General features: G+C 36.5%; 3 protein-coding genes across 5 annotated transcripts in view; all 3 read right to left on the bottom strand.

Annotated features, from left to right (window-relative positions):
- dennd4b (DENN/MADD domain containing 4B) overlaps positions 1–24,630 on the bottom strand; it is a 116,492-nt gene that overhangs the window by 27,270 nt on the left and 64,592 nt on the right. Inside the window, exon 1 of one of the 2 annotated variants that reach the window (XM_073847695.1) lies at positions 2,168–2,466. The exons of the other annotated variant lie outside the window; for it this stretch is intronic. Within the exon in view, the coding sequence (XP_073703796.1) occupies positions 2,168–2,463 (296 nt within the window). The 5' untranslated portion in view covers positions 2,464–2,466. Of the gene's footprint in view, positions 1–2,167; positions 2,467–24,630 lie in introns of those variants that run through there. 2 annotated transcript variants of the gene reach the window in all.
- Positions 14,071–16,963, bottom strand: LOC141343338 (nuclear factor 7, ovary-like). Its single transcript, XM_073847934.1, has 6 exons — positions 16,574–16,963; positions 16,287–16,382; positions 15,101–15,331; positions 15,001–15,023; positions 14,801–14,919; positions 14,071–14,597 (listed from the first exon to the last, which is right to left on the bottom strand). Exons 1-6 carry the CDS (start codon positions 16,961–16,963, stop codon positions 14,083–14,085), a joined length of 1,374 nt encoding a protein of 457 aa, XP_073704035.1. The 3' UTR covers positions 14,071–14,082.
- Positions 17,657–24,630, bottom strand: part of LOC141342753 (CREB-regulated transcription coactivator 2) — a 30,129-nt gene continuing 23,155 nt past the window's right edge. For both annotated transcript variants that reach the window (XM_073847281.1, XM_073847282.1), the window contains 3 exons: positions 23,776–23,862; positions 23,490–23,688; positions 17,657–22,687 (listed from right to left, as the gene is read on the bottom strand). In XM_073847281.1, the coding sequence (XP_073703382.1) occupies positions 22,485–22,687; positions 23,490–23,688; positions 23,776–23,862 (489 nt within the window). In that variant the 3' untranslated portion in view covers positions 17,657–22,484. The remainder of the gene's footprint in view (positions 22,688–23,489; positions 23,689–23,775; positions 23,863–24,630) is intronic.

Here is a 24,630-nt window from a genome sequence, read left to right as displayed (position 1 = left end):
CTTGTCATCCAAGATGTTCATATCTTTCTTTTTTTAGTTGACAAGACCTTAGTTTTCTTTTAAGGAATATATTTCAGGATTTCTCTCCATTTAGTGGACTTCTATGGTGCCCGTGAGTTTGAACTTCCAAAATGCAGTTTAAATGCAGCTCCAAAGGACTCTAAACGATCCCAGCTGAGGAATAATGGTCTTATCTAGGGAAACCATCAGTTATTTTCTAAAAAAAAAAATAAATAAATAAATAAATTTATACACTTTTTTTTTTTACCACAAATGCTCGTCTCTGTGTGAACTCTGTGAAAAACTCCCCTCTCATTTTCTCCTCCAACTTCAGAATCGTCCTCCATCGCTGCAGAAGTACAGACCCAGTGTTTACAAAGTGAACGTACAAAGAAGATCAAACGCCCTTCACAAAAAAGGTAAAACAGCGATGGAGGACGATTGTGAAGTTGGAGGAGAAAATGAGAGGGGAGTTTTTCGACATACCCTTACTGTCTTGAACCGGAGTACACAGAGTACGCATCGCAGAGCTAGACAAGATGAGTATTTGAGGTTAAAAAGTGTAGGATTACAAATTTAAGAAATGTTGATCATATGTTCTGACATAGCTTCACAGGAAAATCTAAAGTGAAGTATATTCTATTTAGCTTCTAAAGGTACAGATGATGACATTCTAAGAAGATCAAATCAGGCAGCCCAGGTGTCTGAGACATTAACCTTTTGTTCTCAAGCTACAGCGATGCCTTTGTCTCTATGATAATGTGAAGGTATGGGCAATACTGTCAGACTGATTGGATTAGCACCTATGCCTATGAATGACACTGTTATGATAATGAGATCAGGGCTGGGGAACTCTGGTAACGGGCTGATTCCTGTACTGCATTTGCATGCTTTGTTTAGATTGACTCCACCTCTATGTAATCCTCCCCCTGGAAATGTATTTAAACTGTATTGTATCTGACATTAGTCAGACGACTTTTGATGACTGCAGCGAACGAACAGCTAGGATCTCAATAAAGAGAAACTTCTGCTTCAAGATATCCAAACGTCTCCTGGTCTCTGAGAAAAGTTCACAACAAAAGTAAATAATTTGTCTTTTTTGTAGAAAATAACAGATCATTTCACTAGATAAGACCATTCTTCCTCGGCTGAGATCGTTTAGAGTCCTTTGAAGCTGCATTTAAGCTGCATTTTGTAAGTTCAAACTCAGGGAACCATAGAAGTCCACTATATGGAGAGAAATCCTGAAATGTTTGCCTCAAAAAACTATTTCTTTATGACGAAAGAAACAAAGACATGAACATCCTGGATGACAAGGGGGTCAGTACATTATCTGTACATTTTCGATTTGGAAGTGAACTTCTCCTTTAAGTGAATAAGACATATTATTGGAGATAAAGAGTGACCACTGATATTTACAATATTTTATGTCAGTATCTACTCTGTTTTAATAATCTCATTGTGTCACATACGAGCAGCAGAATTTCTTAATAGAAATATGTGACCAAGGACCACAAAACCAGTCATAAGGTTAAATTTTCAAAACTGAGATGTATACATCATATGAAAGCTCAATAAATAAGCTTTCTATTGATGTATGGTTTGTTAGGATTGGACAATATTTGACCGAGATACGTCTATTTGAAAATCTGGAATCTGAGGGTGCAAAAAAATCAAAATACTGAGAAAATCACCTTTAAAGTTGTCCAAATTAGGTTCTTAACAATGCATTTATAGTAGGAATTTTAAAAAAAAATCTTCATGGAACATGATCTTTACTTAGTTTCCTAATGATTTTTGGCATAAGAAAAAAATCAAGAATTTTGACCCTTACAATGTATTTTTGGCTATTGCTACAAACATACCCCAGCGACTTAAGACTGGTTTTGTGGTCCAGGGTCACATATGATTAGTAATATGCATTGCTAAGAACTTCATTTGGACAACTTTAAAGGCGATTTTCTCAATATTTAGATTTTTTTGAACCCTCAGATTCCAGATTTTCAAATTGCTGCATCTCGGCCAAATATTGTCTAAACAAATTATTTATTCAGCTTTCAGATGATGTATAAATCTCAATTTCAAAAAGGTGACCCTTATGACTGGTTTAGTGGTCCAGGGTCACATGTGAGGCATAAAAGTCTTCAGTGAGGTGTGCGTGTCTCACCCGAGCTCCACGATGGGCGGTTTGTCGTGTCCTCTCCTGTAGCACAGGAACATGTGTGGGTTGTTGAGGAGGCCGGCGCTCAGCTCCGCCGGATGACCTCCTTGTGTTTTCTCGATGCAGGTGAACCCCTCCGGGACGTCCTCCCCGAGTCCGCGGGCGATCACGGCCAGATCTGTGACGGGCTGCACCGCTCGCACGCCCCTCTGCTGACCCTCCTCGTCCAGCGCAGACGAGTCGCCCGCCAGACCCGCCACCACGAAATAATCCACCAGCTGAGGACATCGCTCTTCCGTCATCACGCCGGTCTAAACGCCACTGACACACAGACAGAGAAAGACACCAAACTCACCGTCAGACCACAGATAACAAACACACAACTCTCTCGGCAGTCCATCAAGAGCTTTAGAGACACATGAAAAATCTGCATTCTGTTCAAATGATTAAAACTACCTTTTAACCATAAAAATGTCTAATTTATAAATCTTTAACCATTTAATTTTAATATCATTTTTACAATAACAGTGCCTTATGAAATATGTTTTATTGTTATTATGATTTTTTTTTAGGAATTCTGTATCGTCTCTTACTATTTCTGATTTCTGTTTGAATAGTTTAATAAAAATGTATCAATCAAACAGAATGTATCATCAACTGAATTCATTTATTCATTTGCTAAAATTGTAACAATAATAGTGCCAAATGATGAGCATTTTATTACTTTTGTTTTATTTTTCTTGATTCGGTTAAAATGGTTCAAATTAACTGTAATAATCAAACAGGATGTCTAATCAATTGAATTTGTTAATCTTTAAGAATTTAACAAATTATTACAATTTTAACATTAATAGCGTCATTTCTGTGTTTTCATATTTAATTTTTTTCTTAATTCCATTTGAATGGTTTATTAAATCTAAAAGGATGATAAAACAATTTCCTCAATTTAATAATTTATTATATGGTTTAATTAAATGTTAATAATAAACATGGATATCTAATCAATTCAAATCAATTAATAAATCTTTAACAATTTAACAAATGTTTTTTCTTTACCTTAATTCTATGTTTTCTGTTTAACTTGTTTTTGGATTCCATTTTAAAGGTTTAATTCCAAAAAGTTTAATAACCAAAAAGAATGATTAAATTCATTAAACTTTCCCCATTTATTTATTTATTTATTATTATAGCAGTTCAATTTGTAAATCTTTAACAATTTAACTTTTTTTTAAATTCAAAAATGTAACAATAACATCGCCATTAGTGTTTTTTCTTACCAACTGAATTGCATTGAATTGAATTGAATTTTCTTACCCAAATTCTCTGTTTTCTGTTTAATTTGTTTCTGGATTCCATTTCAATGGTTTAATTTTTATTTTAATAACCAAAAAGAATGATTAAATTCATAAAAATTTCCCCATTTAATAATTTATTATAACTGTAACAATAATAGTGCCAAATGAAATGTGTTTTATTTTCTCTAAAAGTCTTGCATTTTAACTTTTTTGGATTCTGTTTTAATGGTTTAATTAAATGTTAATAATGAAAATGGATGTCAATTTGTAAATCAACTGAACATTTTTTGTTTTTACAAATGTTTTTCTTTACCTAAATTTTATGTTTTCAGTTTAATTTGTTTCTGGATTCCATTTTAATGGTGTAATTCTTTTAATAACCAAAAAGAATGATTAAACCCATTAAATTCATACGTTTATTACGATTTTAACAACAATAGCACCCTATGACATAGATTGTGTTTATGATTTATTACAAATGTTTTATCAAAAATGCTAATAGTCAAATAAATGCATGAAACTATAACAATTTAACTAATTTTGTAAAATAAGTTTTTTGTCTTAATTAAAACATGAAAGAAAAGTCGTCCTTATCAGCATTTGATTCAGAGCACAGTTGTACTTTTGATTCATTCACCCAAAATATGCCACAGTGACATTTCATGACAGGAAGTGCACACTGTCAGCGCGTTTCCTGCTCATCACACACACAAACACACGTCTGTCAGATATGTCTCCAGACGGGGTCAAAGGTCAGCGCACAGGTGACTCCCTGCATCCGTCACACTCACTGACTCACACCGACAAACACACCTGTCGCCATGGCGACCGCCTCAGGACCGGACATCCCATGCTGGAAAATAACCAGGTTAACTCACCGCTGGAGCCTCAGACGAGACTGAACCGCATCGGTTCTGATGGACGTCTGTTATCAGATCAGACCATCGATGAAGAGACCAGCAGAACAGCAATCTGATCTGTGGCTCAAGTCAAGAAACAAACAGGAAGAAGATGAACACTCCTTTCTCATCGGACAAACGAGCACGAGCGATCGCTGACGAACACGTGCAGGAAACTATCAGAGGAAACAACAGCCGTTTCACTTCACTTCCTCTTTATCACTCTCTCGTTCACAAATCAAAGCAGAGAACGGTGTTTCCGGCAGAAACACACTGAGAATCAGACAGATTCACCACAGACATCATACAGTACAGATCAGAAGAACACAAGCTGTTGGTGTAACGTCTTCAACATCAGCGCCTACTTTAAATGATTTAAAATGAGACTAAATAGGCTTTAAAATCAGCTAAATACGCTCAATTCAGGACATCATATTTCTTACTTTAATTTGTTGTTTTATTTCAGAACCAGGATTCACACAGTCTTGGAAAAGCTATATAAATATATACACGTGTTTATTTGTTTAAAAATACAGAAAAAAAACCTGATATTGTGAAATGTTAATGTTGGATAGCAAATCACTTGATTCAGTTCAGGATTCAGAGCGCGGATCGCAAATCATTTGATTCAAATCTGAAATTTGGTGTGGGTTGGCAAATCATTTGATGGGACTTTGGTGCAGGATCATTTGATTCGAATTTATATGATCCTTCAGAAATCATTCTAATATACTTATTTATTATGTTTATTATCAATGTTGGAAACAGTTGTGCTTCTTAATATTACTCCGAATCCCTAAATGAATCAAATAATTTTCGATTCACACTCCGAATCCCAAACTGAATCAAATGATTCACGCTCCGAATCCTGAAATAAATCAAATGATTCGTGACTCACACAATATTAAATATTTTAAAAAAATTTGTGTGATAATACTTTTATATTTTAAAATGAGTATTAAGTAAAAATACAATTACTTTATAATGCACTTTACAAAATACAATGCTAATATTTACATTTTCATGTTTTGTGGGTTTAAACTGTTATTTTTTACATTAATTTTTAACAATTTCAAACCTAAATTCAGCAAGCTATTATTCTGGTGGGTTTCCGGGAAGTAAGTCTATGCACTGTTGGTTTTAGCGCTGCTGAAGCATGTCAGTGAATAAAAGGTTTTGCATTGAAAATAGCAGCGATAGCCTAGATTAATGCTTTTAGGTTGAATGGAAATCTTTTACAGTTAGTTGATCTAAAAAGGTGATTGTGCAACCAAAGGCTGTTAACCATATTGCTATGCAAATGAGTGCTCTAAAATTATTTAGCACTTTTTTTTTTATTTTGGTCACACATGCGCAACACTTAGGTGATACATACACACATAAGTATATATATATATATATATATATATATATATAGTGTGTGATTTCTTGACCTGAAAACTAATAAAAAAAGTCATAATTATTTCTACAATGTATATACATTTTTCTAGTTATGTCAAACTTGAAAATACTGGGGGGAAAAAATACTAAAATGTAATTATAAACTATTGGAATTGAATTATGTTATTGAATCACATAGTTCATCAGTTGTTGATTGGATGTTGAGATGTGGGTGTGGCTTTAAAATGGAGGCGGGTCTAAATATGACCTTACAGTGGATTGTAAGAAAGGGGCGGGGTTTAAGTGGCCAACATGATTGGAGAAGACCAGCATACTTCACCAAAGAAAAGAAAACTACACAACATTCAGATTAAAAAGTACAACAAATCATTTTAAACGTATGTGACCCTGTACCACAAAACCAGTCATAAGGGTCAATATTTAGAAACTGAGATTTATACATCATCAGAAAGCTGTTTGATTGTTAGGATAGGACAATATTTGACTGAGATACAACTATTTAAAAATCTGGAATCTGGTAGTGCACGAAAATTCAAATATTAAGAAGATCACCTTTATGCACAATACTAATCAAAAATTAAGTTTTGATATATTTACGGTAGGAAATTTACAAAATGTCTTCAGGGAACATGATCTTTATTTAACATCCTAATGTTTTAAAATCGATAATTTTAACCAATAAAATGTATTGTTTGCTATTGCTACAAATATACTTGTGCTTTTAAGACTGGTTTTGTGGTTTTATGTCTGAATGTTCAGAATAGGATAAATAGCATAGATTTAGAAAATAGGGTAAATTCCATTTCATTTCCTAACTATATTAAACTGGCCATCCTTGATTGTGTAAGTGAGCAGCTTTGTCATCACAAAAAACACACCAGAAATATCTTCAGACATTGTTGTGATCAATGAGGCTGAGAAGCGTTGATCTACACGAGACTCTGCAGGATGACAGACGAAGAGCCTTTATCCTCCCAGAGACACTCAGAGACTGACACTCATTCAGAGCGACACTCAGTGACACACACACAGATGAGCATCATCACATGACCGTCCTCGTTCACACTGACGCCTATTGAGTGATCAGAAACTCATCTGTCCTCTGCACCGAGCTCAGGAGGAGGAAACAGGACAGAGAGTGATTCCTGATCAGCAGCAGAGCCTTTGAAACGCTTGAAAGGTCAACGAAACACGCATCTGCAGATCAACAATCATGTGTACAGGAATATATTCCCAATGCTGTGCTTATATAAAAATGACATCTGAATATGGAGCTGAAACAGAATCTGATGTGCATGTAAACACTTTCTGAATCATCAACTGTGAGTCTCAGTCTACAAGCGAGCAAAACTCACATCAAACTCACTCGCAGAACGTGAACTCCAGTCCATCCACACACTGCTGGCAGATCGCTGACACAGAAAACAGGAAGAGAGACACTGCGGCAGGAAGAGAGAGTGAGAGGATTGATTTATAGTGACTGAAGGACTGATGCAGGACACACAGCAGAACTGAGCGCTCCTCACTGACCCCTGAACAGTCTCGAGTAAAGACCTGAGCCAGAGCTTCAGCCACAAACACTGAACCAGCCGCAGGTCAATACAGACAGTCTGTGCTGTTCACAATGAGATAATCAATGCATACTGTAGTATATACTGTATACTGGTGACTAGCTTTACACTAGTACTTTGTGAAGTTGCAATGACAGATGCTTCACACAGTATTATCTCAATATACTGTGTATCTAATCTAAGCAGTGGGAGTAGTCTAAGTAGTATGTGTAGTACTAGTATCGGAGTATCTGTATGTGTAGTGCACACAGTGGGAGTAGTCTAAGTAGTATGTGTACTATTAGTATGTATAATGTGAGCAGTGTTTGTAGTACAGTGTGTAAAGTCTGCTTCGTTTAGCGGTGTGATAAGTATAGTGTATACTATGTGCATAGAGTGTAGTAGTACAGTGTGTATAGTGAGAGGAGTGTAGTATGTAGTAGTATAGTGTGTGTGTGTGTGTGTGTGTGTGTGTGTGTGTGTGTAGTAAGAGTAGTGTGAGCAGTATAGTGCATTTAGCTTGTGTAGCATGTGCAGTGTGAGTAGTGTAGTGTGTGTAAGAGTAGTGTGAGTAGTGTAGTGTGTAGTAGTACAGTGTGTATAGTGAGAGGAGTGTAGTACGTAGTAGTATAGTGTGTGTGTGTGTGTGTGTGTGTGTGTGTGTGTGTGTGTGTAGTAAGAGTAGTGTGAGCAGTATAGTGCATTTAGCTTGTGTAGCATGTGCAGTGTGAGTAGTGTAGTGTGTGTAAGAGTAGTGTGAGTAGTGTAGTGTGTAGTAGTACAGTGTGTATAGTGAGAGGAGTGTAGTACGTAGTAGTATAGTGTGTGTGTGTGTGTGTGTGTGTGTGTGTGTGTGTGTGTGTAGTAAGAGTAGTGTGAGCAGTATAGTGCATTTAGCTTGTGTAGCATGTGCAGTGTGAGTAGTGTAGTGTGTGTAAGAGTAGTGTGAGTAGTGTAGTGTGTAGTAGTACAGTGTGTATAGTGAGAGGAGTGTAGTACGTAGTAGTATAGTGTGTGTGTGTGTGTGTGTGTGTGTGTGTGTGTGTGTGTGTAGTAAGAGTAGTGTGAGCAGTATAGTGCATTTAGCTTGTGTAGCATGTGCAGTGTGAGTAGTGTAGTGTGTGTAAGAGTAGTGTGAGTAGTGTAGTGTGTAGTAGTACAGTGTGTATAGTGAGAGGAGTGTAGTACGTAGTAGTATAGTGTGTGTGTGTGTGTGTGTGTGTGTGTGTGTGTGTGTGTGTAGTAAGAGTAGTGTGAGCAGTATAGTGCATTTAGCTTGTGTAGCATGTGCAGTGTGAGTAGTGTAGTGTGTAGTAGTGCAGTGTGTATAGTGTGAGGAGTGTCAAGTCAAGTCAAGTTAAGATTATTCATACAGCGCTTTTTACAATACAAGTTGTGTCAAAGCAACCTTACAGTATTAAAATGTTACAAGAGGACAACAGTGTGTCAATAATGCAAAAGTTCCATGTTGCAACAAAGTCAAATTGCAGAGGACTCATCTGGTTCCCATGGCCTTGAGCCAGCGGCGTTTAGGTTAGGAGTGTAGTACATAGCAGTATAGTGTGTATAGTAAGAGTAGTGTGAGCAGTGTGAGAAGTGTAGTGTGTGTGTATGGTGTGAGTAGTGTGTGTGTATGGTGTGAGTAGTGTGTGTGTATGGTGTGAGTAGTGTGTGTGTATGGTGTGAGTAGTGTGTGTAGTATGAGCAGTATGCGATTGCAAACCCAGCGTGAGGCCGCAGCACATGAACAGTCACCCTGAATGAACCGAATGGGTCAGATGAATAGTTTCAGATGAGTTGGGCTGAGCCGCACGTTTCAGTGGCTGACACACACAACCTCAGGTGTCTTCATTAGAAAACTCCACTTCCTGTTTCAACTCATCTTTGAGCTGAGGATGCGTTTCCTGTCCATGTTGCTTTTAGCTCTTTCTAAGCACTTTCAACACTCACTTCCTCAAACGTGTCAGCTGCACAACACAAGAGTTTCCCCACGTTCACCTCAGTTCATCTTCAGCTGCGTGGAATATCATGCATTTGAGTTATTAATGCTGTCAGATGCTGGAGCTGAAGTTATAGAGTGATTACAGTCACTCAGACACACACCTGAACACTAGTGCTGCTGCTGCTATTAGTCAATACTGAGATCATGACTTAACACCATACTCATTTAGTTTGGAAATATCACACCCACACTGAACTTTAAAAAGCTGCTCATTTTTCAGTGCATTTGAACTTTAAGTATAATTCAGCTGTTACGAAACTTAATCATAATTAAATGTCTTTGAAACAAAAAAAATGCACACCTGCAAAAAAATTAAAAAGCAAATGCATTGAAAAAAAAATTACAAATGCACTGCAGTAATTATAATGCATTTTATGTTCAGAACGTGCATTTTTGGAGGTTGTATATTTATGTAGTGAATATTTTATTTGGACATTTTCGCACAATTTTATTATTAATTTTTTTATAATTGATATTCACTTTCCAGAGTCCATTTCCAAAATATTAAGTCAAAATAGCATAAAATAAATCAATAATAAATAAATATATTTTTGATGCTGGATTTATATGCCGGCCTCACTGTGAAACAGAATGCATCACAGTAATATTATCATTAATTCCCAAATCATAACTGAAAATAAAATTCAATTAATAGCCCAGAACAACTTCATATATCATTATATGTAAACCTGGAGCACAAAATTAGTCTTGAGTACCACGGGTATATTTGTAGCAATAGCCAAAAACACATTGTATGGGTCAAAATGATCAATTTTATGCCAAAAAGCATTGGGAAATTAATTAAAGATCATGTTCCATGAAGATATTTTGTAAATATTTCCTACCGTAAATATATTGAAACTTCATTTTTTATTAGTAATATGCATTGCTAAGAACTTAATTTAAACAACATTAAAGGCAATTTTCTCCATATTTTAATTTTTTAGCACCCTTAGATTCCTAAATAGCTGTCCAATCCTAACCATACCTCAATGGAAAGCTTATTTATTTATATTCATTTTTTATCTATTTATAAATCTCACTTTCAAAAAAATAGACCCTTACGACTGGTTTTGTGATCCAGGTCACATATTCACTATATAACACCAGACCAGACCAAGTGTGTTATTGATTAAACAGCTGTAATTAATTCCTTTGATCTGAGATCTGCTGGAGGTCAGAGGTCAGAGGTCAGGACAGCAAAAGAGTGAGGATGCCAGTACACAATGATTTGGGTTTGGCACCCGAGACATTAATGAGAAAGTACAAGAAAATACCATGATACTACTATGACTATTTACTAATATGGGCTTTCTGACAGCTGATGATATCTATCATTAAATAGTAATTAAATATATCAGATCCACTGATATCTAGTATAGCGCAGCTGACTGATATAATGCTGATCTACATTATTTAAGTCAAGACAATGCAGGGGAATAGGATAAAAAAAATAACTAATAGTTATGACCTTACTTAGATGACTGATTACAATAATAATTACAAACATTTTTTGTATTACAAGTTTTACTAAAATGTTAGGCTTAATTATGCAAATGAGCCATTATTTATTTAAATATGCACTAATTTGCATACATTTCTAGTACAAAAATCTAAACACTGGATCAAGTCAGTTTCAAAATTCTTCACATATTAGAGTCAAATGTTTTTACAGAGGAGATTTTGGGGATCTCATTTTATCACTCCAAAATTCAGAAAATGTAGAAAAAGTATAAAATCAAGCAAAATATATATGTACAAATCCCTCTGTAAAAACCTTCAGGATACAGACAGGAATAAAAAAAGTAAAGTGTGGTGTGTGTAAGTGCTGCTGAAGTGGAGATTTATGGCTCAGTGTAGGAGAAAAAACTCCTGGCCTTTAAAAATATGGATTGTAATTGAAAACTATTGACACAAATAGATAAAGTGCTGTAAAAGAAAGACTTAAAGTGTCTTTTGGATGTTTTTGTAGTAGTACATGAAAAAGCATACACCCCAAAATCTCGAACTTGACAGGTGCATGAAAAAACAATATTTTTGTCTGCAGTGTCTGCCCTTAATCAAAGCAAATGTACTAAATATCTACTAAATATATTGTAAATATTTAGACAAATTCCATATTTTGGCCATTTGCAGTCTAATATCATATGAACAAATGTAAATCTATACGGTTAATCATGATCGAAGAGTAATTCTGCGTCTGTGTTGATTCGCTAATGTTCAAAACCAGCTCAGAACCGCTTCAGAACCGACTAACGACTCAAAACACCACAAACACAAACACAAACACAAACACACACCTGTCTCGGCTGATCTCGTGAGGAATCCTCATGTTTGAATCACACGCGTTTCTTACAGCTGTCATTATTAATAACGCGATTTTTCGATCTGCTGTCACGAACGCGCGTCGGCTCGGTTCGGCTCAGTTCGGTTCGGGACTTACCTCAGCAGCAGCGGCAGCAGCAGCACGACTCGGCTCAGTTCGGCTCTCATCTCATCCCGAAGCTTCGACTCATACCCACGCACTCAGCTGTCAGTCGGTCCGGCCGGTACCGGGGCTCGTTCGGGCTCTAGTTTCACTGCGCGTAACGACCGTCGCCGCTGCGCTCCGCCATCACGGACAGAAAGCAAGCAGAGGCTCCCAGCAGCTGCAGAAGCGACGCGCGGACTGACGCCCAGCGGCGCGGAGCCGCATTACAACAACCGCACTGACTGAAACAGGAAAACGCGGCAGCCCAACTGACAGATGCGGCTTCTGATGAGTCTGAATGATATAATATTCTATTTTTTATCGTTGTCTTCCACGTCTGTTATCAGTGCGTTTATCAGCGTCGTTATTAAGATTCTAGCGCGCTTTTGAAGTGACGCATGACGCTGTCACGTGACACGTGTTACTTTTCTCAGCGCGGCTCTAGACGCATCAATCATAGTCGTTTATGATTACTTGACAAGGATTTTAAAATTAATTTTATATATTTGTCCAAACGCCAGTCTTCCATTAGTATGTCAGATACGGATATTTAAATCACAATTTAAGCAAAAAAAAAAAACAACAAAATATAAACACAAATATTGTAAAATAATATTACAATTTAAAATAAATTGTTTTCTTTTTAATTATATTGTGAAATGTAACTTGTTCTTGTGATCAGAGACGAATTTTTAGCGTTACTGCTGTTTAACGCTTTCTATTCATCAAAGAATCCTGAAAAATGTCTACACAAAATATTAAGCTGCAAAAAAGTGTTTTTAACATTGATTACATTTTTAATAACTGAGCATCAATAATAATTGAGCGGCAAATCAGCACATTAGAATGATTTCTAAAGGATCATGTAACACTGGAGTAATGATGCTGAAAATTCAGCTTTGATCACAGCAATCAATTACATTTGAACAAATATTCACATAGAAAACATGTTTTAATTTGTAATGATATTTGTACAATTTGTACTGTTTTTACTGTATTTTTGAAGAGACTTAATTAAAGAATCATTTCATTCTTTGTGTAAGATTAATAAAAGCCTTGACGGACTTTTGGATGTGTGTTCACCTGCCTACTTGTTTGGATTTATTAAAGAACTGCCATTGAATTCTCATCTTTGTGCGTTTCATACACACACACACACACACACACACACACACACACACACACCCATGACAAATATGTTTTGTAATATGGATCTTCACTAAGGGAGAAGAGACCGCCAAAATATTTTAAAGTACTATTTCCATGGTAATGCAATGTCTGATTTAAAATGGTTTTCAAAGAACAGGTTTTGAGGTTTTAAGCTTTTAAATGATATATAATTTATGATGATTACTAAAATATGTGATGGGGAAAAAAGCCAGCAATAAAAGTGCAAAGTTAGTAAACTACATGGGCTCCAGCAGTGTCCTTCAGGTGGGCTAAAACCCCTTTTTTTAAATGACTTCATGATCACAGATGCCAAACCTGAAACAACATTCAACTACCAAATTTTGCTGTAAGTTTACATGTCATTAACTGATTTTTACTGTACATTTCTGCCATATGTACATCAACTTGAAAGTCACCACTGACAAGCTACTACTGAATATATAGTAGAAACTTTAATTTTCCGTAAAGCTGCTTTGCAACTATTTGTATTGTGAAAAGCACTAAATAAAAAAAACTTGAAATGAAGTGAATGTTATGCCATCATGTCTGTAGTCATTAAGTCAAATATGGGTTATTTTGGGATAGAGATGATAGTGGAGCATTTAAAGCAGCAAGGTACTGGTGAGACTCTATTTGACACAACAAACTAGAGTTTTACACTACATTTGTTACAAGTGTCACACATGCGTGTTATTGTTTGCATAAAACAAGTTTATTCGTAATTCCCGGTTGCATGTTACACCCATATTTCATGAAAGTGTTATTGGACAAAGACATAGTGTGAAAAAGATGAACTATGAACTCAAAAAACTACACACTCAAAAAAATCAAATAACATGAAAATGAAAAATCACATTTGCTCGTCTATTTAAGATTGGAAAAGTGAAACTTATTACTGTACAATAGTCATTTTGTAAAATGTGTTGAGTTGAGTTTTACATATTTCAGATTTCCACAGACTAAGCATACAATATAACTAAGTTACCTACAGTGGCAAGAATAAGTTTGTTATTTATTTTAGTCAGATTGTGTTCGTCTGTAATTTTGACAGATGAAGATCAGACCACACAAGTAATCAATGCAGAAAAAAGTGTTTTCTTGCCACAGTATTTCTTCTTATTAGTATCAGATTCATCACTTATTTTCTGTTGTTACAAAAATTTGAACTGGTAAAATTTTCAGATGGGTAAGTCTTTCATAACAACAGAAGAATGGAAAGACAGTGTCAGTGAAGGTGGTTGTGAATCTGATTAGATACGTGTTAGTTAGAGGATCAGAGAATGACACCATTCCTTTGTTATAGTCCAGATGAATTCTCACCCTCTGTAGCTTGTGTTTAATATGAAAACCAGGCAGTCGAAACGGCCCGTACGTCACACTCCAGGCTCCACTTTTAAAGAAATCACACCCCTTCCGTTGGTTCGATGCTGTAGTTACTCCCAGACACCACTGTGAACACCCTTTAACCTCCACATCCCAGCAGTGTGTTCCTGAGTGAAAACCCTCTGAACCTAGAACACATTCATAACAGTCAAATCTCTCTGGGTTATCAGGAAGTGACTGTTTGTTCTCACTGTGTCTCACACTGGTCAGATCATCAGACAGGTTGAGATCTGGATTCGCAGTGTTTGGATCCAAAATCACCGGAGCTGATGAGACACAATCAACAGGTGCTTTTAATCTGATGATCACAAATGAACACAACAAAGATGATATGAATTATGACACTCATAAACACATGTCTGTAGCTCATTTTGGTTATTCACACATATTGCTGAAATCTGTAAATATTCCCATGTGTCATTTCCAGTGTGTGTGTATAAGAGCTGAGATCTTCTGAAGTCAGACTCACTGTTCTGGACGATGTCCTGCATCTTCTTCCAGACTCTGAACGGCAGGTTGCCCAAGTACCGTGGCACATCAATCAAAGCTCCAGAAGGCGTCTGTGGATCCGGCTGTGAGATCTGGACTCTGGAAGAACATTCAGGAGTCAGAACTGCAGTGGCTTTGGATCAGAAGCAGAGAGACCAGAGACACCAGCAGATCACTCACCTTTCCATTGAGACTGGAAACTCCTGCAGAACAAACACACCATTGATCATCAACAACTCAATCAATCATCAATCAATCAATCAATCATCTGAAATCAGACCTTTAGAAAGCAGACATCACTGGCTTTCATCATCTCCTCCATGTCTTTGATTGTGTGTGAAAGAGCTGAGATGTGTCTGTTCATCTCCTCCAGCTTCTCCTTCATCATCTGCTTCTTCTGCTCCTCTTCCTCCCTCAGTGCACTGATTGTAGCTTCTTCTTCATCTCTGAGAAACTGATGAAGCTTCTCAAACTGCTGTTTAATCTGACGCTCTGTGTTTTTAGCTTGAGACTGAAATCAAATCGCATTCACTTTAGTCGCCTCAAAGAAGTGACTTATTCTGGAGCAGCGTAAAGTGTAGGCAGCGGACAGGCCTAATGGGCTCCAGTTTATCATACAAATATATATATATGATAAATAATTATTGTTTAAAGGGGTCATTGGATGCAAAACTAACTTTTACATGTTTGAACATTAATGTGTGTTAGCAGTTTGTGAACACAACCACCCTACAATGATAAAAATCCACCCAGTGGTATTTTTTATCTTTAAAAGTAATATCCCCTTTTTAAAATCAGCTCATTCTCAGCATCTTGTGGGTGTGACGACACACAGACAGAGACTGCTAAATGCGAAAGTAAACATCATCTCTCATGGCAGAGAGGGGCGGGGCAAGCGGAGCTAATTTGCATTTAAAGGACCATGCAATAAAATGAGTTGATATTTTGCAGAGCTGATTTTGACAAGGTAAAAGGGTGTGTTTTTTTTACACTACTACTGAGAATTTTTTACCAAAGTATATTATAGACTTTTCATTAAGACCCTAAAGACTCATATCAACTTGTGGAAAATGGGCATCCGATGACCCCTTTAATCTATTTTAACACCTCAAATAACTCAAATAAATAAAATATTTTTTGCCTTATTCTTGATAAGTTTGATTGACAGGAAATGAGGTGCTCTCCAGGCTGTCTCAGGCATGACAATTCCTGCTGGAGCAAAGACTCGAACCCACAACCTTCAGGTTACAAGTCCAACTCTCTGAACCATTAGGCCACGACTGCCCCAACAAAGCACATTGTTATACAAGAAAAGCCGAGAGAAAATCTGGTGATCGTTTGTGGGTTATTTGCTGATGGTGACATCATCATCATTAGTCAATAAGTCAATAATGAAAATCTAGTTATGTCAAACAAACTAATTTAGCTGTTCTACTCAAATGTGTGAATGTCAAAAGACTCCTCACCTTTATGTGTTGAACAGTTTTCTCAAATTCTCCTTTAATGTTTTCTTTATGTTTAAGTTTCTCTTGTAAGGACTTCAGTGCTGTATTGAGCTCCACCTAGAGATTTTATAGAACAACAAAGATTTCCATAATATGTTCACTTAATACATAGCATGAACAAACGGGTACTGAAATATTTGTTTGCACCATTTCCCTGCCTGTATTTGTTATTTTGGTTGACCAATCAGTCTGTGTATTTGCATACAGTGTTTGTGACAAGTTGAAATGCTCAGATGTACGTCTCTTACCTTATATGATGAAGCCACTTCATTGATCGGTCTGAATGTGTGATTGATGTGTTGTTGGGAAGTAAAACACACCACACATGTAGGCTGTTTGTCCTCCAGACAGAAGAGTTTGAGTTTCTCGCTGTGTAAACTGCAGATCTCCTCAGATCCTGACGGACGCCTCTTATTTCTCTCCTTCAGAAGCGACTCACACAAGTTTTTTAACACTAGATTACATGGAGGATAATCTTTTGAGGATCTTCTCCTGCAGACGGGACACTCCTGAGTCTTCTTGATTCTCCAGAACTGTTGAAGACACTCTTCACAGACACTGTGACTACATGATAAAACAACAGGATCCTTGAAGATTTCATGACATACTGGACAAGAAAGTTCTTCTGCAGAAGCCATTTTCACAGTTGGAGCTCCATGAATAACCACAAAAATCACAAAGATCTGCTGTGCGTTCAGAGACAAAACTTTAAAATCTTTCTCTTCATTCTTCTCTGATCACAAAAAAAAAAGTTAATGTCAAATAAGTTGTTTTTTCCTTCCCCCAGAAATTCTGAAGAGTCTGTATGACAGACAGGAGTGAAATAACGTGTCAGGGGGCGGGGCTAAGGTAAGACGCTCATGTCAATCAACTGTTTCGTCACAACGACAAGAAGCTGAGAATGAGCTGATTTTAAAAAGGGGATATTACTTTTAAAGATTAAAACAATACCACTGGGTGGATTTTTATCATTGTAGGGTGGTTGTGTTCACAAACTGACAACACATTAATGTTCAAACTACATGGAAAAGTTAGTTTTGCATCCAATGACCCCTTTAACGTTTTATTTATCAAAGAATCCTGATAAAAAGTATTACAGGTTCCAAAAAAAAAGCAGCACAACTGTTCCAACACTGATAATAAATCAGTCTATTAGAATGATTTCTGAAGGATCAAGTGACACTCAAGACTTATTCTGTATTTTTATTCAGATAAACACAGCCTTGATGCGCAAAAGTCTCCTTTAAAAAACATTAAAAAATCTTACTGAACCCAAACTTTTGAGTATATATATACTGTATAATATATAAATGATGTGACAGAGTCTGATGCACATATTCACTTAAATTCTTTATTTTTCTGTAAAATAAGGTGAGGATACAGTCTTAAAAAAATGTTCCGTCAGAAGCACCTATGCTTTCAGGACATTATTTACAACAAACATGTTTCCCTGGTTTTCAAAACAAGAAAATGAAGAGCAACGATCGTAAAAGTACATCTTAAAATAGAATGCAGATATTTCGTTTGTTTCCATCCTCAGCCCAGACAAAAGCTAGGACTAGTTAACATGCTGAAGAGCTCGAGCGTGACACAAACTGATAATAACGTCAAGCTTTTAGTCATTCGACCGCTGATGTTTTCATCATAGATTTCTAGATTTCTATCAGACCTGAGCTGTTCAACAGCACACGCACACGCACTCGCACACGCACGCGCACACGCACTCGCACACGCACACACACACGCACACACACACACACACACACACACACACACACACGTGCTTCTGTAACATTAAAATACATTAATATTTCAAACAAACTCACTCTTTAAACACAGATTCAGGTTTCATCTAAAATAAAGACATGGATGACCAAAGTACTTGAATTATTGATGGGATTTGCTCCTGTTGTGTACATGATGAACGTAACTAACACTGGTTCACCAGCACACAGTAATGTTCCGCTAGCAGCGTCCGGCGCTGAGTCCAACATCACACACACAGCGCCACAATCATCTCTCACTTCACTTCACAGCAGAGAAACCCGGCGGAACCCAGAAAACACCAGACAGACGGCTCACGCTTCACCCCACCATCACAGCAACACTAGCCGGAAATCATGTTTGTCTTGAAGGAAATGAAGGCCAGATGATTTGTTTAATACACCGTCTTACATACATCTGCCACAGCAGTAAAAATACAGGTAAGTGCAACTTTTCATATCAAAATTCAGACTTGCAATTGTATGACGACATTTTAGTGCCACTTTAAAAAAAATAAAAAGATTATGAGATTAAAGTCAGAATATTTCAAGAATAAAATCAAAATTATCAGAGTAAAGTCGAAAAACTATGAGAAAAAAGGTCGAAATATTAGGAGAATAAAGTCTAAATATTTTGTAAGTAAAGTCAAAATACTATGAGAATAAAGTTGAAACATTATGACAGTCGAAATACTTTATTCTCAAACCATTTCAACTTTATTCTTGAAATAATGTGACTTTTTTTTCTTAAAATATTTCGACTTTATTCTCAAAATATTTAGACTATTCTCACCATATTTCATCTTTATTCTCAAAGTATTTCAACTTAATTATCAAAATATTGCAACTTTATTCTCAAAATATTTTGACTTTATTGTTTTAGTATTTGGACTTTTTTCTCATCATTCAGACTTTATTTTCTTGTAATTTAGACTTTATGCTTGATGTGAGTTTTTCTTAAAATATTTTGACTTTATTCTCGAAATAATGCAGCTTTTTTCTTAAAATATTTCAACTTTATTTTTGAAATATTGCGACTTCATTCTTGAAATATTTAGACTTTATTCTTTTAGTATTTTGACTTTTTTCTCAAAATATTTCGACTTTATTCTCATCATGTTTCAGCTTTATTCTCAAAGTTTTTCAACTTAATTATCAAAATATTGCAACTTTATTCTCATATTATTTTGACTTTATTCTTTTAGTATTTCGACTTTTTTTCTAATAATTTAGATTTTATTCCCATAATTTTGACTATATTCTCTAAATATTTTGTCTTTATTCTCTAAATATTAGACTTTAATTTTTTTTTTTACTTGGCACTAAAACACCATCGTACAATTCTGAGTTTATAACTCACAATTCTACATTTATATCACAATTCCAAGTTTATATCTTTTTCAATTTTGAGTTTATATTGCATTTCAGATTTTTTCTTGCAAGAACAAAACAATTTGCAATTACCTTTTGAATGTTCTTAATCTGTGACAGAAATGTTTTCTAGTATTTTCATTCCAAAATGAATGTTATAATATGAGAGATAAAACATCAATGAGGTTCTAAGATATATTTGTAATGAAAACTGATTCTAGACTTAGAATTATTAAAAACCCTTTCCTGAATTTGTGATTTTTTTGAAGACAGTTGAGCCCATTTACCCCTAAAATTACTGTAGGAATTGTGGAAAAAAAATAAAAATGTATTCTTTTTTTGTTGCAAAGGATCATTTATCATTTCTTTCCTTTGATTCTGGGGTGAAACGTGACATTTTGTTCTTGGCTAAATTTGTGAGATTCACCTGAAAACTTCCAGAATCCATCTGGCGACCGACACGTTTCTCGACGTATTTATTTGTTTGTTTCATATACAAATATACATTTATGCGCATAAACATCTCTAGCAACTTTATTTTAAAAATAAATCTCATAGTACGCAGTATTTAGTTACATAAAAATACGTGTTCCTCTGAATATGGCCTTGCTCTGGAGAATAAACATGCAAATACAGGCAGAAGAGAGTGCAGACGAGCGAATCGCAGTGAACCTGACACACACACGTCTGGTCATTCACGAAAGACACCGTTTCAGTGGTTCAGCAACAAACACAGCGCTGCTTTAACTAGTTAGTCTGGATCAGAGATCATCCAGAACGGCCGATAAACACCAGCAGACTGAATGATGGGACAAAACAACGTCTGTTCTCATGCGTTACAGTTCTAAACATAGCGGCTGTGTTCAGAACGGAATACCAGCTCACTGCATACTGCACACTACATACTAATCTCTAAAATACTTCAGCTGATGATGACACTACTGTCTACTTTATATTGGAATTCTCATATTCTCATAGTTTTGTGTATATAGCATACACACACACACACACACACACACACTGTATATATACACACACACATGGTGAGTAAATTAAAATAACTAATTACTGTAATTTTATTTACTTTTTCCTTAAAAATTATAACTCTTAATTTTTCTGTAATTTATTTATAGTTACTTCTGATGTAATTGCATTAAATACTGTTTAGATTCTACAACAATTCTATATCCAACTTCAACTTTAACATCTAATTGTTAAAATGCATGTTTTTAATGTAACCTTCTCCCTTTAAATACTTTAGTCAGTTCATGAATAATTCAAGTGTTTTAACTGATAGTACGCATCGTTGCAGGTGAGTTCGTTCAGATACTGTAATATAAAATTCCAGGACTTTTCAAGCACTCCGTTTTTGATTTTCAAGGACTTCAATCAATCAGAGATCTCACTTATGTCTTCTATTTCAAAATCTACACTTTTAATATCGTAAAACCACAGTTGAGGTGGTTTTCTTAAGGTGTTTGCATTTGTGTATGCTTTCTCTTTTTTTCTGTTTCGTTTTATAAACTACTGCCTTCATGATTTGATGAAAAAAGATTCACAAAATCGCTCCGTCCTGATATGAAACAAATGATTAGTGAACCCACTCTGAAATCCTGATCTGAATCAAATGATTTGCCATCCGTGCCACAAAGATCCAATCTAGAGCAAAAGATTGGCAAAATCGCTCCGAAATCATGATCTGATTCAAATGATTCATGATCTGAGCTTCAAAGTTCCAATCTAAATCAAATGATTCACGATCCACGGTCAGGACTTCAAATCGCGTATCGTAAATCATTTAATTTAAATCATTCAATTCGCCAACGATTTACGAATCCATTTCAATCTAAATCAAATGATTTCCCGATCTGGATCAAATGATTCACAATATGCGATCCAATCTGAACGCTTCGAAACAGTGAATCATTTTGCGACGCAATGGTTGAACTGATTCAGAGTTTCGAAAAGCTCTGTGTGCCTTCACTATGTGCTTTACAAAATCATTACAAGCGATGCTAAAACTGAAAATGAATATCTCTGTCAATTTGATCTTGTTTTTGCTAGTGAATCGCTTGAAACGAATGATCAAAGTCATAAGGTTGAATCAGAGGGAGCGGTTCCAGCGTAAACGACTCACTCAATTGATTCGGTTCAGCTGTTCCTCTTTTCACATCTTCAGTCACGTTTACAGTACACTGTCAGTTCTGCTGCTGGCTAAGCTCAGTTGTTTTCTGACATTAACTGAAATAAGCAAAAAGGTATGTTTTTTGAATCGTGCGAATTTTGCGTGAAAAGATATGTGCTTGTTGACTAAATTAAACACTTATTTCATAGACACATCGTCTTTTAATTATTCAAGCACTTTTTAAGTTAATGCTTGAATACTTTTTACGTACCTCATCAGGAAATATCTTCAGTTATTATATCTAATATTTTCAAGGGTTTTCCAGCCCTTAAATTAGTAAAAAAAAAAAAAGTCAAATTCTCCTAAATTTATTTGGCATTGCCAGGGGAAAGTGGAGCACATTTCATTTTGTGCAAGCGTGTGCAGTATGATAGTATGCTGTTCTGAACACAGCGCATTACATCAAACAGGTCTCCTGAGTATTTCCCCATCTGTCATTGGTCAATCAGACTGATAGCCCCGCCCCAAACTCGCATGATTGGCTGAAGAAGCTGAGCGGTCAAACACTGTTCACATCTGAACCAAACAATGACTCACATCAGCTTTAAGTGCGTGTGCGGGTTCTGCGTTAACCTGGTGTGCGGTGCAGTGCATGCTGGGACTGAAGCACCTGAGCGGCGTCGGGTGGAGGCACGTGGCTGTGATCGGTCGCCTGCGCCGGCGACATCTGTAACAGGAAGTGGATCGTGCGGCTTTGATCGTCTGAGAAGCGTAGAGTTAAAGGGCAGAAGCTCACGGTTCACGCGGCTGAGACTCGAGGCACGTGACCCGCCGGCGCTCGACCCAAAGTGCCGCACGTGCGTCTCCGCTCGCGTCGGAACGTCGCCGACTCTCCGAGAGTCATTTGAGGTGGTCTGAGCGGAAGGAGTCCTCGACGGCGGGGTCGGCCAGCATCAGGTCCCCGTCCGTCAGCATGCCCAGACCCTCCAGCGCCAGCGGGTCCATCCGCAGAGAGTCGTCCGTCGAGAACGGGTCCATCTCGAAGCCCGGGACGGCCGACAGCGCGCTCGTGATCTCCTTAGACAGTCCTGATGGAGAATCTCCTGAGACACACAGCACACCAAACGCTCATCAGCTCTCAGACTCATTAACTAACATTTTTGTCCATTTGAGTTTAGTTTTTTGTTATAAGTGTGTCTGTGTTAATGCCAACTGCATACATTTTGGCTCAGGTGTTTATTTTTATTGAAATTGTAATATCCCCCCCCCCCATTTCCTTCAAATAATCATAAATAAAGACTGAACTATAATTTATACTTCTTTATTAAATGACTTCGGAACAATAGAATTAACCAGTGTTGGGGAAAGTTACTTTAAAAAAAATGCATTACAATATTGCATTACTCTCTTTAAAAATTAACTAATTACATTACTTAGGTACTTTTTAAAAACAAGTAACTAAGTAATGGAAAAAAACAACAACCCAGTGGCAAAACAATGTAACCGACACAAACGTTACTTCAAGCGCCAAATACTTTCAAAAGATGTTTGAACTCTACCATAGACATCAATGTTTATATCCAAACTAGGACCTTTAATGCCAGTATTTCTGTGATAATATGAATGACTGTATTTGAAAAGACTGTTTGTGAAGCTCTTTTTTACATAAACATGATGACTGCTCTCTCTGTCGGCGGCAGTGCAAATACAGATTTGACTTTTTCAAAGGTTTAATAGACATGTCATTTAGAAATGAGATTGTGTGGATGTTTGGATCTCTATCCTTTAACGATTAATCAGCTCTAGTATATTGGTTTGATCGCTTGTGTTACATAAAAAATAAATAATTTGGCTAAAACTGATGCAGTAGTCTAGATTTAATGCAGGTGCCGTTCAGGCCCTCACCGGTCAGGATGATGTTGGGCACGGCGTGCCGCCCGTCTGTGTAGCTCTGACTCTGGTTCTGATTGATCATCTGTTGATCCGAGGAGTCCAGCAGCTCCATTGACGTCGGCTGACCGTGATACGAGCCGCTCTGAGCCTTCAGACCCGCAGAAGAGCCGCCCTCATGATTCAGAGCCTCCAGCTGAGAGTCCAGACTGAACTACACACCACAGACACAGACAGCGTTAACGGGAGGAAACCAGTCTGTGTGAGTCAGTCAGTTTGTTTGTGTGAGTGTATGTCTAACCTGCTGGTTTAGGTTCTGGTTCTGGCGGCTGGTTAACTGCATGCCCAGGTATGGGTCGTCCAGCAGTGAGTTCAGGAACATTGAGTCCTAAGTGACAGAAGAGACACTAGTCCATTAAGGGGAGAAAAACACAGTTTTTTCATGCACCTGTCAAATTTAAGATTTAGTTCTTTTTGCTTTTTGAAGTGTTTTTTCAGGCTAGTGAAAAGAAAACACCCAAATGACACTGTTAAGTGTCTATTTGTGTCAATAGATTTAAATTACAATACATATTTTTAAAGGCCATATTTTTAAATTTGCAAATCTGGTTTTTGCTTTGTCGTTATTATGGTGTGTGGAGTGTAAACTGATGTGGGGAAAAACTCATTTAAAGCAGTTTAACATAATGCTGCATCAAAACAAAATGTGAAAAAAAATGAAGGGGTATGAATACTTTTGCAAGGCACTGTATATAATTAGCTTGATTTTATACAACATTTTACTCCTCGAAATGGTTTTCTGTCTGTTCTACATTTCAACTTCATTCTCGAATCATTTCGATAATATTGACTGTACTGTAAAAACAATTCAACTTTATTTTTGCAACATTTCGACTTTACTTCACCAAGCCATAAATCTCCACTTTTATTTTTGTAGTTTTTACAGAGGGATTTGTTCATATATATTTTGCTTGAATTATTAACATTTTACTCCCCCAAAAATGGTAAAAAAAAAAAAAAATTATGAATTATGAAGAGACAAAATGAGATATCCAAAATTCCCTTTGTAAAAACATTTGACTCGATTTTTGTACTAGAAATGTAAGCAAATTAGCAGATATTTCATTAAACAATGCTCATTTGCATATTTAAACCT

This window comes from Garra rufa, chromosome 9 (genome assembly GCF_049309525.1).
Source record: "Garra rufa chromosome 9, GarRuf1.0, whole genome shotgun sequence".
In the NCBI taxonomy this organism is placed as follows: domain Eukaryota; kingdom Metazoa; phylum Chordata; class Actinopteri; order Cypriniformes; family Cyprinidae; genus Garra; species Garra rufa.
The sequence above is the reverse complement of the archived record's forward strand: the minus strand, read 5'-3'. Positions and strand labels throughout refer to the sequence as shown.

What these genes read in the sequence shown, in the direction of transcription:
- LOC141343338 (XM_073847934.1), bottom strand. Translation starts at nt 16,963, where the DNA reads ATGGCTTCTGCAGAAGAACTTTCTTGTCCAGTATGTCATGAAATCTTC. An exon ending in AAACTGTTCAACACATAAAG is followed by an intron (nt 15,332 to 16,286) that starts GTGAGGAGTCTT and finishes ATTTGATTTCAG; the next exon opens with TCTCAAGCTAAAAACACAGA. An exon ending in TTTCCAGTCTCAATGGAAAG is followed by an intron (nt 14,920 to 15,000) that starts GTGAGTGATCTG and finishes ATGTTCTTCCAG; the next exon opens with AGTCCAGATCTCACAGCCGG.